Source organism: Typopeltis vanoorti, chromosome 1, assembly GCF_054136105.1.
Source record: "Typopeltis vanoorti isolate ZY-2024b chromosome 1, IOZ_Tvanoo_1.0, whole genome shotgun sequence".
Taxonomy (NCBI): Eukaryota; Metazoa; Arthropoda; class Arachnida; order Uropygi; family Thelyphonidae; genus Typopeltis; species Typopeltis vanoorti.
The window spans coordinates 119,349,229-119,362,021 of record NC_143549.1 but is presented as its reverse complement, the minus strand read 5'-3'; the positions used below and the strand labels follow the sequence as shown (position 1 = coordinate 119,362,021).

Sequence of the window (12,793 nt, the reverse complement as noted above, 5' to 3'; positions counted from 1 at the left end):
GATAAGGAGCTACTCAAAGCTGTCACTGCAAGAGATCATGTCCTAATTGTATTAAAAAAAATCTTAATGACATTTTTATACAGCAAACTGTACTAGAATGACATAATTGAAGATGCTGAAAAGTTCTTTATCTCATTGTTTTAATAGTTAGTAGAACAGTGTCAAGATATTTATTTTATGATTAACATTATGCTACCAAGATAGATATGCTATCAGCAGTCTAAATGACTAAAACTATGCATAGTTTTCTGGATAAAGCATTGAGAGTATCCAAACAGCTATATATATATATATATATATATATATATATATATATAGTCTTAACTCAGTGCTAAAATGTTCCCAAACTGCATTGGACTACGACACATCTTTGTAGCTGTCAAGGTTTTTGTTATTTTTTTGCAGCTTTGTTTGATGGCTAAAAATAATTATAGATTCAAAAGTAGTAATATTGACTTTCAGTTAAATTTTCTTATCTTGTGTTACTTTAATTTTTGATAAGGAGGATTAAAGAAATCACATCTGAAAACAAATAAAAAATGTAGAATGTAAACAATTTATATACAAGTATTTACAAATATACTTTCACACATTTGTTTTTACAAATTATACTCCAAAAGAGAACAGCATTTCTTAATCCTTCTGCAACTTATCCCATAATTCAAATTATAAGAGTGTGCATCTTTCAAAATTACACAGGTAAACTCACACTGCTTCACTTAGTGTCATTCATGTAATGAGATCTGCCTCAACTCAAATTGCATTTATTTTTAGATTCCTGGGCTTAAATGAGCTGAATCAATACTTTGCATATTAGAATTGAGGCTTGAAAATGCATGATAGTCTGCAGAGGAAGATTTAAAATCATACCCCCTAGGGAAGGAACAATTTGTCCTTTATACAATTCACAATCCCTTAGTATACAGAATAAAATATTTGGTATTATTCTGAGCATGATTTATAATTAGTGCAATATAGTTGCCAAATTGATAATTCAAAAAAGTAATTTAACATCAATAACGACAAGAGAATACTTGTATAAGTTGAAGATCTTGTTAAAAATCCTTTAACTTACAGCTGCCTAGTTATTGACGATTACTAGCAATAAAATCTGTACTAGTTCATAGCTCTAATTTTTTGAGAAGGCAATATCGAGAAAAACTGAAAAAACTTAATTGGTATTCACTTGCATATGCATGAATATGGGACATTTTTTTCTTTCCTGGAAATTCTTCAGTTTGGAGCAGTCAAATGTGCAATAAGCATCCAACAAAGATAACATATCACAAGGAACTTACTTTTTCTTTAATACAACTTTGTAGAGATGGTTTTTAAGTTCTTCTCTGAGTTCAGTCAATTGCTGAACTTTAACTCTTAATGTCTCATTCTCTTGCTCTAGAACTAAGGCCTTTTTCTCCATTTCATTTTGCCGTTCTTTTCTTGTTTTCCTAGATGCTCGTGATGCTGCATTGTTTTTTCGCCTCAGTTCTACATACTTGATTGTGTCATCAAACACTTCTACATCAGCTGCAGATGTTTTAGCAAATTTAGAGATGACATCGTTACCATCATCTTCAGTTGCAATGTCAACACTTCGCTTGAGTGAAAAATTAATTTCTTGTGTCAGATTTCTGTCAGGTGGTGAGACTGACAATGGTGAAAGTATAGAATGGGAGTCAACAGGTTCTTCAAGTTTTGGAATTAATATAGGCGAAGTCTGTAAATTAAAAAAATACATTTAGTTAATATTTAAGAATTTTAATTTAGTAAATTAAATTAATGAGAAATAAAAACAAGACTAAATACTAAAATTCGCATATTTAGATTTCAGATCTCATCATACTGGTTAATAATTTGAAATGTACATTTAATTATTTTAAAAACAAGAATTTATTAACACAATACTTTATTTCAAATAGAGGTCAAGATGTTTAAGTCAAATCAATTTGAACTAAGATAATCTGAAATCTGCATATTAAATCAGATATTTTTTAATTCCCACATTTCAACTTTCTGCTTTTACCAGTTTTGAAATTTGTTTAAAAATTTAAACAAAAGCACAACAGGCAATGCATATTTCTTTCTATACAAAATTGTTTTGGTGTGTTTAGTGCATGTATGAATGAGGAAGACTGGAAAAAATCCAACCAAGGAAATACAGTAGTAATCAGTTATAAACATTTGATGTACTTATGCTAGATAACATGAGGACAGGAGTGACTGAGCATTATTCCATAAGAAACAGAAGCAACACTAGATTGTGTTCTATGTTCGATAGTTAAAGACTGCTAGTGAAGAAGAGATCAAGAGTGAGTAGCAGTGTTTACAATTTGGTATTCTGGTAGGAAAAACTTTCAAAATGGTTGGTGATAGCAAATACCAGCATTTCCATCTGCTAGTTCAGTGCAGCTGAGCTGTAAACATTAAAATATCTGAGGAAAACACCTTTGCCATTATGAAAGTTGGAATGAATCAATTCAAGTTTAAAGAAAGGAAATAAAATATAGAATTGTTGGTGGCATTATAGAAAGATAAATTTTGACAGTACCACATTTAAGATGGAAAGATTAATTTTAAAAAATAACACCAGTGATTGAAAACCATGTTTCCATTATGAAAACTCATAAGGTGTGATGTATGTAGATATATATTTTTTCAGTACACAATAAGAGAAGAGAGAAAACAAGGTATCATGCATAGAATCATAATTACCAGATGTGAGGAATAATTTTTTTTTGTAGATCATTACAAATTTTGAATCATTCCTCCATTATGATCCCCATCAGTGGCGGCCGGTGAAGTTTTAAATGGGGGTGCTGCTTTTACAAAATAATTAAAAAAAATTTTTTTTTCTTAATTAGTAACCAATTTATTAATAAATAAATCCAGATTTATTTATTAATAAATTGGTTACTGATTAGGAAAAAAAGAATTTTTTAAAAAATTATTTTGCAAAAGCAGCACCCACATTTAAAACTTCACGGGCCACCACTGATCACCATTCTATATTGTTCACTTAAATGATCTTCTGCATCAAGATAAGAAAACTCTGGAGGAGGACAGTTTTCCACATTGTTCCTCAAACCATGTCATCTACATATAACATGGTTTGAGGAACAATGTTATTATCCCCTTCCCCTTCTTTATAGACTTTTGATATGATCCGATTTGAACCACTGTGCACAAGTTTTGTCACCCAGATTTCTTAGGGATGAGGACATAGTGGAGAGGATCCAAAATAGTGACTGGTGAATGGAGTGTTTGCATGAGGATAGAACTAAACAGTTGAGGATTAAAAATTTAAATGACAGAAGATGGGACAAGATAAACAAGTTACTAAAAAGGATTCTACAGAATAGATATTTCAAAGAAATTTCTTAATATATGAATGGAAACAAGAGCATCAAGGGTAAAATGCATGTGGTGGTTGAAAGTGTGTAGATAGTAAGGCCATGAGAACATGTTTTGTATGGAGAATAATGATTGAGTTGCCAGAGGCAGTCATGAATGCTGTCAGTGGAATAGTTTAAGAGGTAGGACGAGTATTCTATGATGAATATTCAGACTCAATGAAAATACCCAAAGAATCTTGCATCAGGAAAGAATATTTACTGGAATGTGAAAACTGTTCAAACAGTGATAATGCAAATGGTTAAGTGCACTGGTTCATTGCCATAGAGTGGCATGCTAAACAGCTTGTGTTTCTTAAACACTGTTTTTGAAATTATTTCACATTCCCACTAGCAACTTGATGCAAAAAAAATGAACATATCAAAATCCTCTAAAATATATATTTTCAACAAGTTTTTTCAACAAAGGATTTTGACCTGCTCAAGGTGCGTATGTATTATTTTATTATATATTTAATTTTGACCAGTTTTCCCCAAGTATGAAACTAGATCCAAATGCTCAACATATCAGTTAACAGATGCAACAGTTAAGAAAATAATTTGTTTCATTAAACAGATTAATGAAATCAAGAAATAAGCACTGTCTCAAGTACCGAGAAATTCATAAGAATGGATAAGAATTTTTTTTTTTTTTTTAACCAAGCCCATTTTAGCTTGCATTTTAAAATTATTAATGCAGTTTTCCTGAATTAGGTATATAATAAAACTTATAGGAATTCAAACTTCATTTATACCTGATTCAAAAAGACGTCAAGATCCTGAAAGGTCTCGCCGCCATCCAATATATCTTGTACATCTGAGGCAGGTAATTGTGGCAAATATTTTTCAGATGTAATACAAGTGGAACCAGAATCAATTCTAACTGTACTTATTTGAGTTTTTACAGTAATCTCTTTAACCCCAGGATACAAGTCCTCAATACTGGATACATCACTTCCATCTCCTGAAGCAAGGGAATCCAGTCGGTCTCTCTTTGCATTTTCTGGAACTATACAGTCTTCTGGAAAATCTTTTAACCCATCTAGTGCATTGAAATCAAAGTTTAAATATTGGCCAAAATTATCTATATTCCAGTGTGCAAGTCCAATGGACGAAATTTCATTTCTTTTACTGCAGCTTTGTTTTTCAATATGTGAATGACCTGCAAAGATAAATTGAGAAAAATTAGAATCTAGGTTTGTAAGAGTATTTTAATACTAATAAATGTTTGTGGTTGACAGATGATTACAAATTAGTTTCATCTTTCAGCAAGAAACTATTATAGATGGAAACTGAACAAAATAGTGTCACTCAATTTCTAAAGGAACCACCATTTCATATGAGGAGGAAGTTAGTTAGAAGTTTATTTTTCACTTGGTTAGACTATAATAAATTTAGTGTAATCCTTTATCCAAATGTAAGCAAACAAAGTTTGTGCCTGAAAATATCTTCAGGACTGAGGTAAGGTAGTGCAACTCCAAGCAAAGGTGGAGCAAGCTCTCATCACTCCTCGTCTCAGTATCTCCCATAATGCAAAGCACATCTCCGCAAGGAGATGTATACTGCTATGCATTAGGGGAAGGGTCACTACCCAGGCTGGTTTCGTCAGTGGGTGGTAGATCTAAACGTGGAGATACTAAGGCAGAAGCAATAGGAGTTGCCAACAGGTGTACCACGTTATTATTGAATTACTCTGGATTTAGAGAAAGATGTTGGAAGCTTATTTTTCACTTGGTTACACTATAATAAATTTAGTTTAATCCTTTATCCAAGTGTAACCAAACAAAGTTTGCACCTGAAAATATCTTCAGGACTGAGGTAAGATAAACTTCCAACATCTTTCTCTAAATCCAGAGTAATTCAATAATAAGGTGGTACACCCGTTGGCATATAGGTAAATATGACCTCTCCTATTGCTTCTGCCTTAGTATCTTCACGTTTGGGTTTGCCTCCCACTGACGAGACCTCAATAAAAGTTGAAGCTTGGGTGATGAATGGCAATGTTGTAGCCCGTGAAGTTTTAACTGAGGCTCGGCTGTTGCTATCACCCAGGGCCTGCGTGGTAGGGTAATGAATGGCAATGCTGTAGCCTGTGAAGTTAACTGAGGCATGTTGCTGTTACCCTTCCAGATGAGAGTTTCTGATCCTGCAGGTCGTTCATTATTGGGTGATCCGGGGGATTCAGTTTTTCGAATGGTATCCCCACACTTAAACAAAGGGAAACCGGTCTGAGTAGTAGCCCTTCCCTTAATGCATAGCAGTATACATGCCTGCAAGGAGATGTGCTTTGCATTATGTGCAATATTGAGGCAAGGAGTGATGAGAGCTTGGTCCACCTTTGCTCGGAGTTGCACTACCTTACCTCAGTCCTGAAAATATTTTCAGGACTCTCATCACTTTTTATCCAAGTGTAAGCAAACAAAGTTTGCTTACACTTGGATAAAGGATTAAACTAAATTTATTAGAGGAGGAAATTAGTTAAGCAAAGTCAATTTTTGCGTTAGTAACAATTCTACTCTGCTAAACATTTTTAAGACCTTTGAAAGGCAGTATTATTAGTTATATTAGTTGATAAAAAAAAAAAGCTACTATCCAATTTCCCTTAGACTTCACTGCAGCTACAAAACTAGAGACTGCTAACCCCATAGCCTTGCAAGTGAATCCTGAAATGCTTGCCTTTCAGGATTGAAAAGAAAATCAGAAGCTTAGCAAAGATAAGAGATAATACTAAATTAAAATTAGAAAACTTCTCAAAGAAATACATTTGTTTATAAACATTGATCTTACATCTTCCCTTTCCAAAATTTTTAGATTTCCTAGGTTCCTCATTTTCCCAGCTTTTATTTTTAAATGTATTCATTTTATAAATGAATACTATTAAAAAAATATTCATTTATTCAAAAGAGCTGCCCAGTTTTAAATGACTATTATAAACTTAAAACAGAATGCTGTTGACAAACATAGTACTGTGTAAATATTTGTTTACTACAAATGCTCGTTAAGGTGTGTCACAAAGTCTGTTTATAACTAAGAAATAAATTAGGCTACTTTTTTGACATATCTGCTAATCTTTTCATTGCTGAGATAATAGAAGCCACCATCCAAGTTCTGCTTGCTGACCTATTTTTACAATTTTCTTTTATAATTCAAATTAAAAAATATATATACAAATTTTTAAAGCTGGCTATTTGTTTTCGAAAATGTGGATTAACCAAAATTATGCTTTATTGAAAGATCTTGCATAGTATTTTTATACAATACTGATCAGGCAAACCTTTACCCTTTCAATCTTCAGCCATTGTACAATATTCTTAAAACAGGAATACACAAGACAAAGCATCACACCTCTGCTTTCCTTTTCTTCAAAGCAAACACACCTGGAAATGCCAAGGGTTTTTTTTTTTTTTTTTTGGTAGAGGGGGTAACCAAGGATAAGTCTTTCAATCTTAAGAAGTGACACCTTACAATCCAATTTCAGTGGTTGCTCTTGTTGTATGGAAGTTTAAGAATTTCTTCTTATGAGAGTGAATTGAACATTTTTTTCCTGTTTTTACATTGTACAGCATGAGAATTTAGAACAATGTCCAGTATATGAAAACAAGCTACCACTTCAAAGCTTTATCACACATTCAACAGAACTTAACATATCTGACCCATCAACTGCTCATGTATTCTATTTCCCAATGATGTGTCATTATTGACTGAACTTCAATAACAAAACTGTTGTAGCCAATAATGTATGCTGTAGTTACAAAATGAAGCATATGAATATAATGATATCCCAAATTTAAAGAGAGATTGGTTTATGTTTCCATTAATTTTAATACTGATCCTGCTTATATTTCAGGAATTATTTTAATTAAACACTTATGGATAATTTTTCTTCCACTGAAGCACTTATGTCATTATAATCAAGTTTATTTTCTTATAAAAAGAAAATCAAATACACTTTGGCAGAATAAATACTGATTCATTCTAAAACTAGTGATAAGTATACTAATGTCACATTTTGGCTATACTGGTATATCAGAACAATTCCAATGAACTGTATGTGGACAGTGTTAATAGCACATGTAGAAAATTTAGACTTCAAAAGAGGTGTTAACATAGGATCATATCAGCCATCTATCTGTTCATAATAGATAAAAAATGTTGACTAACCCAAAATCAGTCATAAAGACTCAAAAATAGAAATGTGAGGAAATACACAAGAAAAATTCACAAAGCTAACATCAAGAATTACATGATGCTCAAAGTGGAATGGAAATCATGATGGTGCAATGTAGAAACAGTCAATGAAAACTTCAGAGATGCCCAAGGTATTCAAGTTGGTAGCAAGACGATTATATAAAAACATCATATAAGCCAAACAATGCCATTAACTATCCAGAATACACTGGTGAGAACAGTGGAATTGGTCCATAGGTCCAGTCACATTTTTTCAGGTAAGTTTGGTAGATGCCCGAGGTATACCTTACACACGAGTGAATAATCCAAACTGAAGCTTGGAGGTTGCAATATAATGGTTGGCAAACAATTTGGACCATTGGCTGTAAGGATGAATATGCAACACTATTGAATAATGCAATTCTTACTTTATGTGCAGAACAGGTCCATGTCCCTTTCATAATGACAGCTTGAAGAAAAAGTGAAAAAACTTCATTGTCTTGCAGGAACACAATTTTATTTAAGCTCATTATCTCAAGCATCAAAGTGTAGAGGTTTAAGTGAACAAGATTCACTGTTTCGAAAAATCAAAACAGCAAATCTTAAGTTAGTTTTAAATTGTGTAATGCTGATCAAACTTTTAAAAGATATATTTAAATACTTAAATAAGTCGATTAAAATTAACAGTTAAGTAATAAAATCTGTTTAACAACTAAATTGTTTAATTTAGTGACTTAAGTTCATGGTATCAACCCAACACACCTGATTTTAAGTCTTCTGGAAAACTTTCACCAGGGTAAAGAATTGGCCAAACTGATAAGACATCCATAGTTATTTCATTTAAGCAGTAGTTACATTCGAAGAAAGATGAATCAGTTTTCTAATTTTATTGGAGAACCTTGATCAAAAGAAAGAAATGTATTGAAATTTAAGAAACACTTCAAAATACATAAGAATAACAAATGTAATGCACTGTCAAAAGAAATCTTCACTAGATATTATCATAGATTTTACATGTTATAGAACAAATCATTTCACTTATAGAGGAAGACAAGAAGGTAAGTGCAAAGATACAAGGTAATTCTGCTGCCTTTCATCTCTATCATAGTGAAGAGAAATTAAATTTACAGCCTAGAAGTCTACAATCCATTTCTTAGGCTTCAAAATAAGAAACTTCAAAAATGGACCAATGTTTTATACACACTGGTTATAATTTTTTTTTTTTTGTTTGTTTGTTTTAAAGAGTAGTAAATTTTCTTTATATATCTATTCTGGTTAAAGTCTTTCCATCCTATCTTGCTGTTACAAAGCAGATGTTTGACTTGTAATTCAGAAAATTTATAAGCAAGTGGAAGAGGAACAGTGATGTAAAGCCCGAGTACTGTTCTCAACAGCATCGGAGAAGAGATGTTTGTTTGCAGAAGTAACATTCTTTAATATTTAAGCAGCAAACTGACAAACATACATTATTACACCATTAGATTTCTATGACAAGGAAACTGAGCCTAACACATTAAAGATGACACTTCAGTTTAGTTATGTAGTACTGCATGATATCTAGAAAATTTGAAACAAGGTTAGAAGTTATTCAGTGGTGAATTAGAAGTTTTCTTTTTACAAATACTAGAAATGGAGAATAAAATTTTCCTTATAAAAACTATGGCAACACAGAAATATGATATACACTTGGGATGGAGAAATAACACAGATTGTATGTTCTTAGCATGTCAGTTAACCTGAAAGCACATCCCATCAGTCATTCGGTAGAGGTAAGCATTCTTCAAGCTGCCCATGCAAGTTTAGAGATGGGAAATCATCCAATACAGACCATCTAAGCTGTTCAAAAGTATCCTAAAGGAGACATTAAAAAAAAAAAGAAAGAAAAGAAAACCAGATCATAAGAAATAGTAAGAAGTGTATATAATCTAAGAACATCAAGTTCGTCTTGTTGCTGTTAAGTATGAATGATATGTTGCAGAATCACCGAAAACACTATTACCCTAGCAAACTTAAAAAGGAAATAAGATGTAAATGCAATATCAACAAGAAAAATATATAGACAAATTTAAAAATAAAACAAAAAATTTAAATAGAAATCTCCAGTTAAAAAAATATATTCTAAATAGCATAAATGGAACAACTTTGAAATGAATCTAACATACTGTATAAAATCTTAAAATACAAAACAGTTCTTTTCATGGGATGGTTTTCATTTATGTGAACCCCACCCAAAGGACAACCTAATCATATATTAGTATTTGAGGTGGCTATGGATTAGATAATCTTGGAACCCTGATGCAAAGAACAAATATGGAATTTTTTCAAGCCACCTCCTCCAATAGGCAGGTTAAAAGTTTCACATCAGGCAATGAAACTCATCTGAACTTTTAGTGTACTAATATTTTAAACTAATGAAGTAATTTAAGATGGCCAAATGGATGGCATCTTCTGAACTATAGGCTATGGAATTAATCTCACTGTCATACCACAACTGGATTGTGACATGGAGATCTGTGAATTTTCATTGCCAGTGAAAGATCATTATCCAGTTCCAGCAGGTTTTAGAAAAAGTACCATGTTTGGTTTCAAGGAGAGGATTACCAGATTTAGATGTTTAAAACTGAAAATAAGACATCTATAATATTTGGATGAGTGGCAAAAGAATAAGGCCACTATCAGTTTCTCCCAGCACTTAACCCTTAACATACTGAAAAAATAAAAACATAAGCTTCAATTAGAGATATCAGATAAGGTGATACAGAAAAAATAAAAGTAAACATTTGATTGAAAAACAGTTAAGACAGACTTAAGAACGAAGGCAGCAATCAAGTGGATATCTTTCGCTGTCAGTTACAACAAAGGTATGGTAAAATTCTTAAATATTAGTTTAAGATTGGTAAAAACTACTCGCCCTTTAATCAACTTGTAAAATATATGTAATATATTTGCTAATTTTGCATTAGTTAATTTAACAACTTTCTTCCAACTCAAAGATTATCTGAGATAAGTTGACCACCATCTAGCATAAGATCTGGTCATCACTTTAGGGAGAGGGACTTGAAGAACTCAGTTATAACTTATAAATCATTCATCATTTACTTTTTCCTTTTAATAAGCATCATGTATGTACATGAGATTGTCATTCCACCCTCTTCTAAGAAGTCAGAATTTCTCCTATTAATGCCTTCAGTTAAGTTTCCAACTTGGAATTTGGCTTATGGATATCGTTTTCGTGGAACTAATTTTACTTGATAAGTATCTGGTCAATTAAAAATAGAAACTGTTTTACTATCATTTCATTTTACACCAGTCAATTGATGTACGAATGAAATGAAACGTAAACATGGTGAGAGAGAATGTAGTTTATCTACAAGTGATTTTTGTGGAAGTTATGTGAACTCACTGTTCAATATTTTTATACTCCGATGAAAAAATAAAACAAAAAAACATTCACACCCAACATTCCATTCTTGAAATAGGCCGAATAACGCGCTGGTATTCTCAAATAATAACTGCCATTTTTGTGCTCATAAATTTTAAATTATTGGACATCATTTTACCTGAAGTAATATGTGATCCTCATTATAAGAACAACTTTAATTTCAGTAAATTTCAAGCTCATAATTCATTACTTTACTTTGAACTAAGCAAACTGCTCCAATAAGAATTACCTATTGTACTAGTATACTTTATTATTTGCAGAATAAAAGTTCGGCTCGAATTTTTCCTTAACACTTACTGAACAGTAAATGAAGAACTTACCTTTCTTCCAATATTTCTTTCAGAAGTACTGTACATCAATTCAATGTAATTTTAAAACCCTCCCGCAGTTTACGCTGGCCAACGTAAACTACAGGTAGGCCGATTCTAAGAACAAAATACAGAGTGAATAAACATTACGACACTTAAGGAATAGCTTTTATACTACTTCATCTAAAAATAGACATTACATCATGACTAAGAGCCTATGAGAGAACTGAGAGTACATGATGTCATTGGTAACCAATGAGAAACAACTTTAATGACATCATTGTTTTGTGCGTTTAGCAGAGCTGCGTTTCCTTGGAAATTGTCCGAGGCGATGCTGTTATCAAGGAAGTACTGTATCAAATGGATGGAATAGTACATTTTGACATAAGTTTTGCGATTTAATTCTCATTACGCACATTATAAACATAGCAAGTATATATCTAATAATAAAATCTTCTAAATCTTAATTACTAAATGAATTAAAGAAAAATACAAATTATGAATAATATTATTATAATTAATGTTATTGAAAATAGGTATTCAAGGAACATCGTTTTATAGCTAATATTATTCGGAATGACAATATGAAATATTCAAACCTGGGTTGAAAAGTACAAGATTAAGATATTGATATATTGTCAAAAATATCGCATGAAGGCGCGACAACATGTCATAAGAACAAGCATTTGCCCAGGTACAAAAATACCACATATTAAATGGACAAAAACATGTCGAATGCCTAAATACTAAGCTCCACATAATTGCTGTAAAAGCCATGATTCACTAACACAAAAAAATTCACACGCACATATATATATGTGTGTGTGTGTTCAATATTTTTATACTCCGATGAAAAAATAAAACAAAAAAACATTCACACCCAGCATTCCATTCTTGAAATAGGCCGAATAACGCGCTGGTATTATTACTCAGATACGAAATAGGCTACGCAACACTGCAAACTGCCATCTATCTAATTTAGAAAAATAAAAAAAAAAATCACGTAGAATTGTTCAACAAGTCAATATCTGAACCACTTATGGTTATACACAAAATACTCAGCATAAAAAAAAAAAAAAACTGAAACACCACGTCACTAAGAAACTGCTTGAATAAAACTTATCGTAACAGACACACACATCTCATAAAACGACCCACTTCGACTGTAGAGAACCAGGCACTACACCAACTCATAAAGCAGATATGAGAGACCATCTTATACAGGCACTGTTCAAGTCTGCCACAAAATTTAACACACATTGAAACAGTTACAGAACACTAAAATACGATCTGAGGAAGCTGTATGAATACAGTTAGCATAGCTAACTGTATTCATACATTCACATTCATAATATCACATTCACATTCATAATATTCATACATAACATTCACAACACAAAAATCATAGAAACTGTAATACCCAACATCTAAATTTCATCCATAACAAAGAGCGCCACAGAACATAAACAGAATATGCTAATTCCACT

The 12,793-nt window shown here is 32.0% G+C and overlaps 1 protein-coding gene across 1 annotated transcript; it reads right to left on the bottom strand.

Annotated features, from left to right (window-relative positions):
* Positions 1 to 535: 535 nt before the first annotated feature.
* Positions 536 to 11,454, bottom strand: LOC150110353 (uncharacterized). Its single transcript, XM_090393186.1, has 4 exons — positions 11,319 to 11,454; positions 8,319 to 8,454; positions 4,145 to 4,551; positions 536 to 1,717 (listed from the first exon to the last, which is right to left on the bottom strand). Exons 2-4 carry the CDS (start codon positions 8,383 to 8,385, stop codon positions 1,295 to 1,297), a joined length of 897 nt encoding a protein of 298 aa, XP_090249312.1. The 5' UTR covers positions 8,386 to 8,454; positions 11,319 to 11,454; the 3' UTR covers positions 536 to 1,294.
* Positions 11,455 to 12,793: the final 1,339 nt, after the last annotated feature.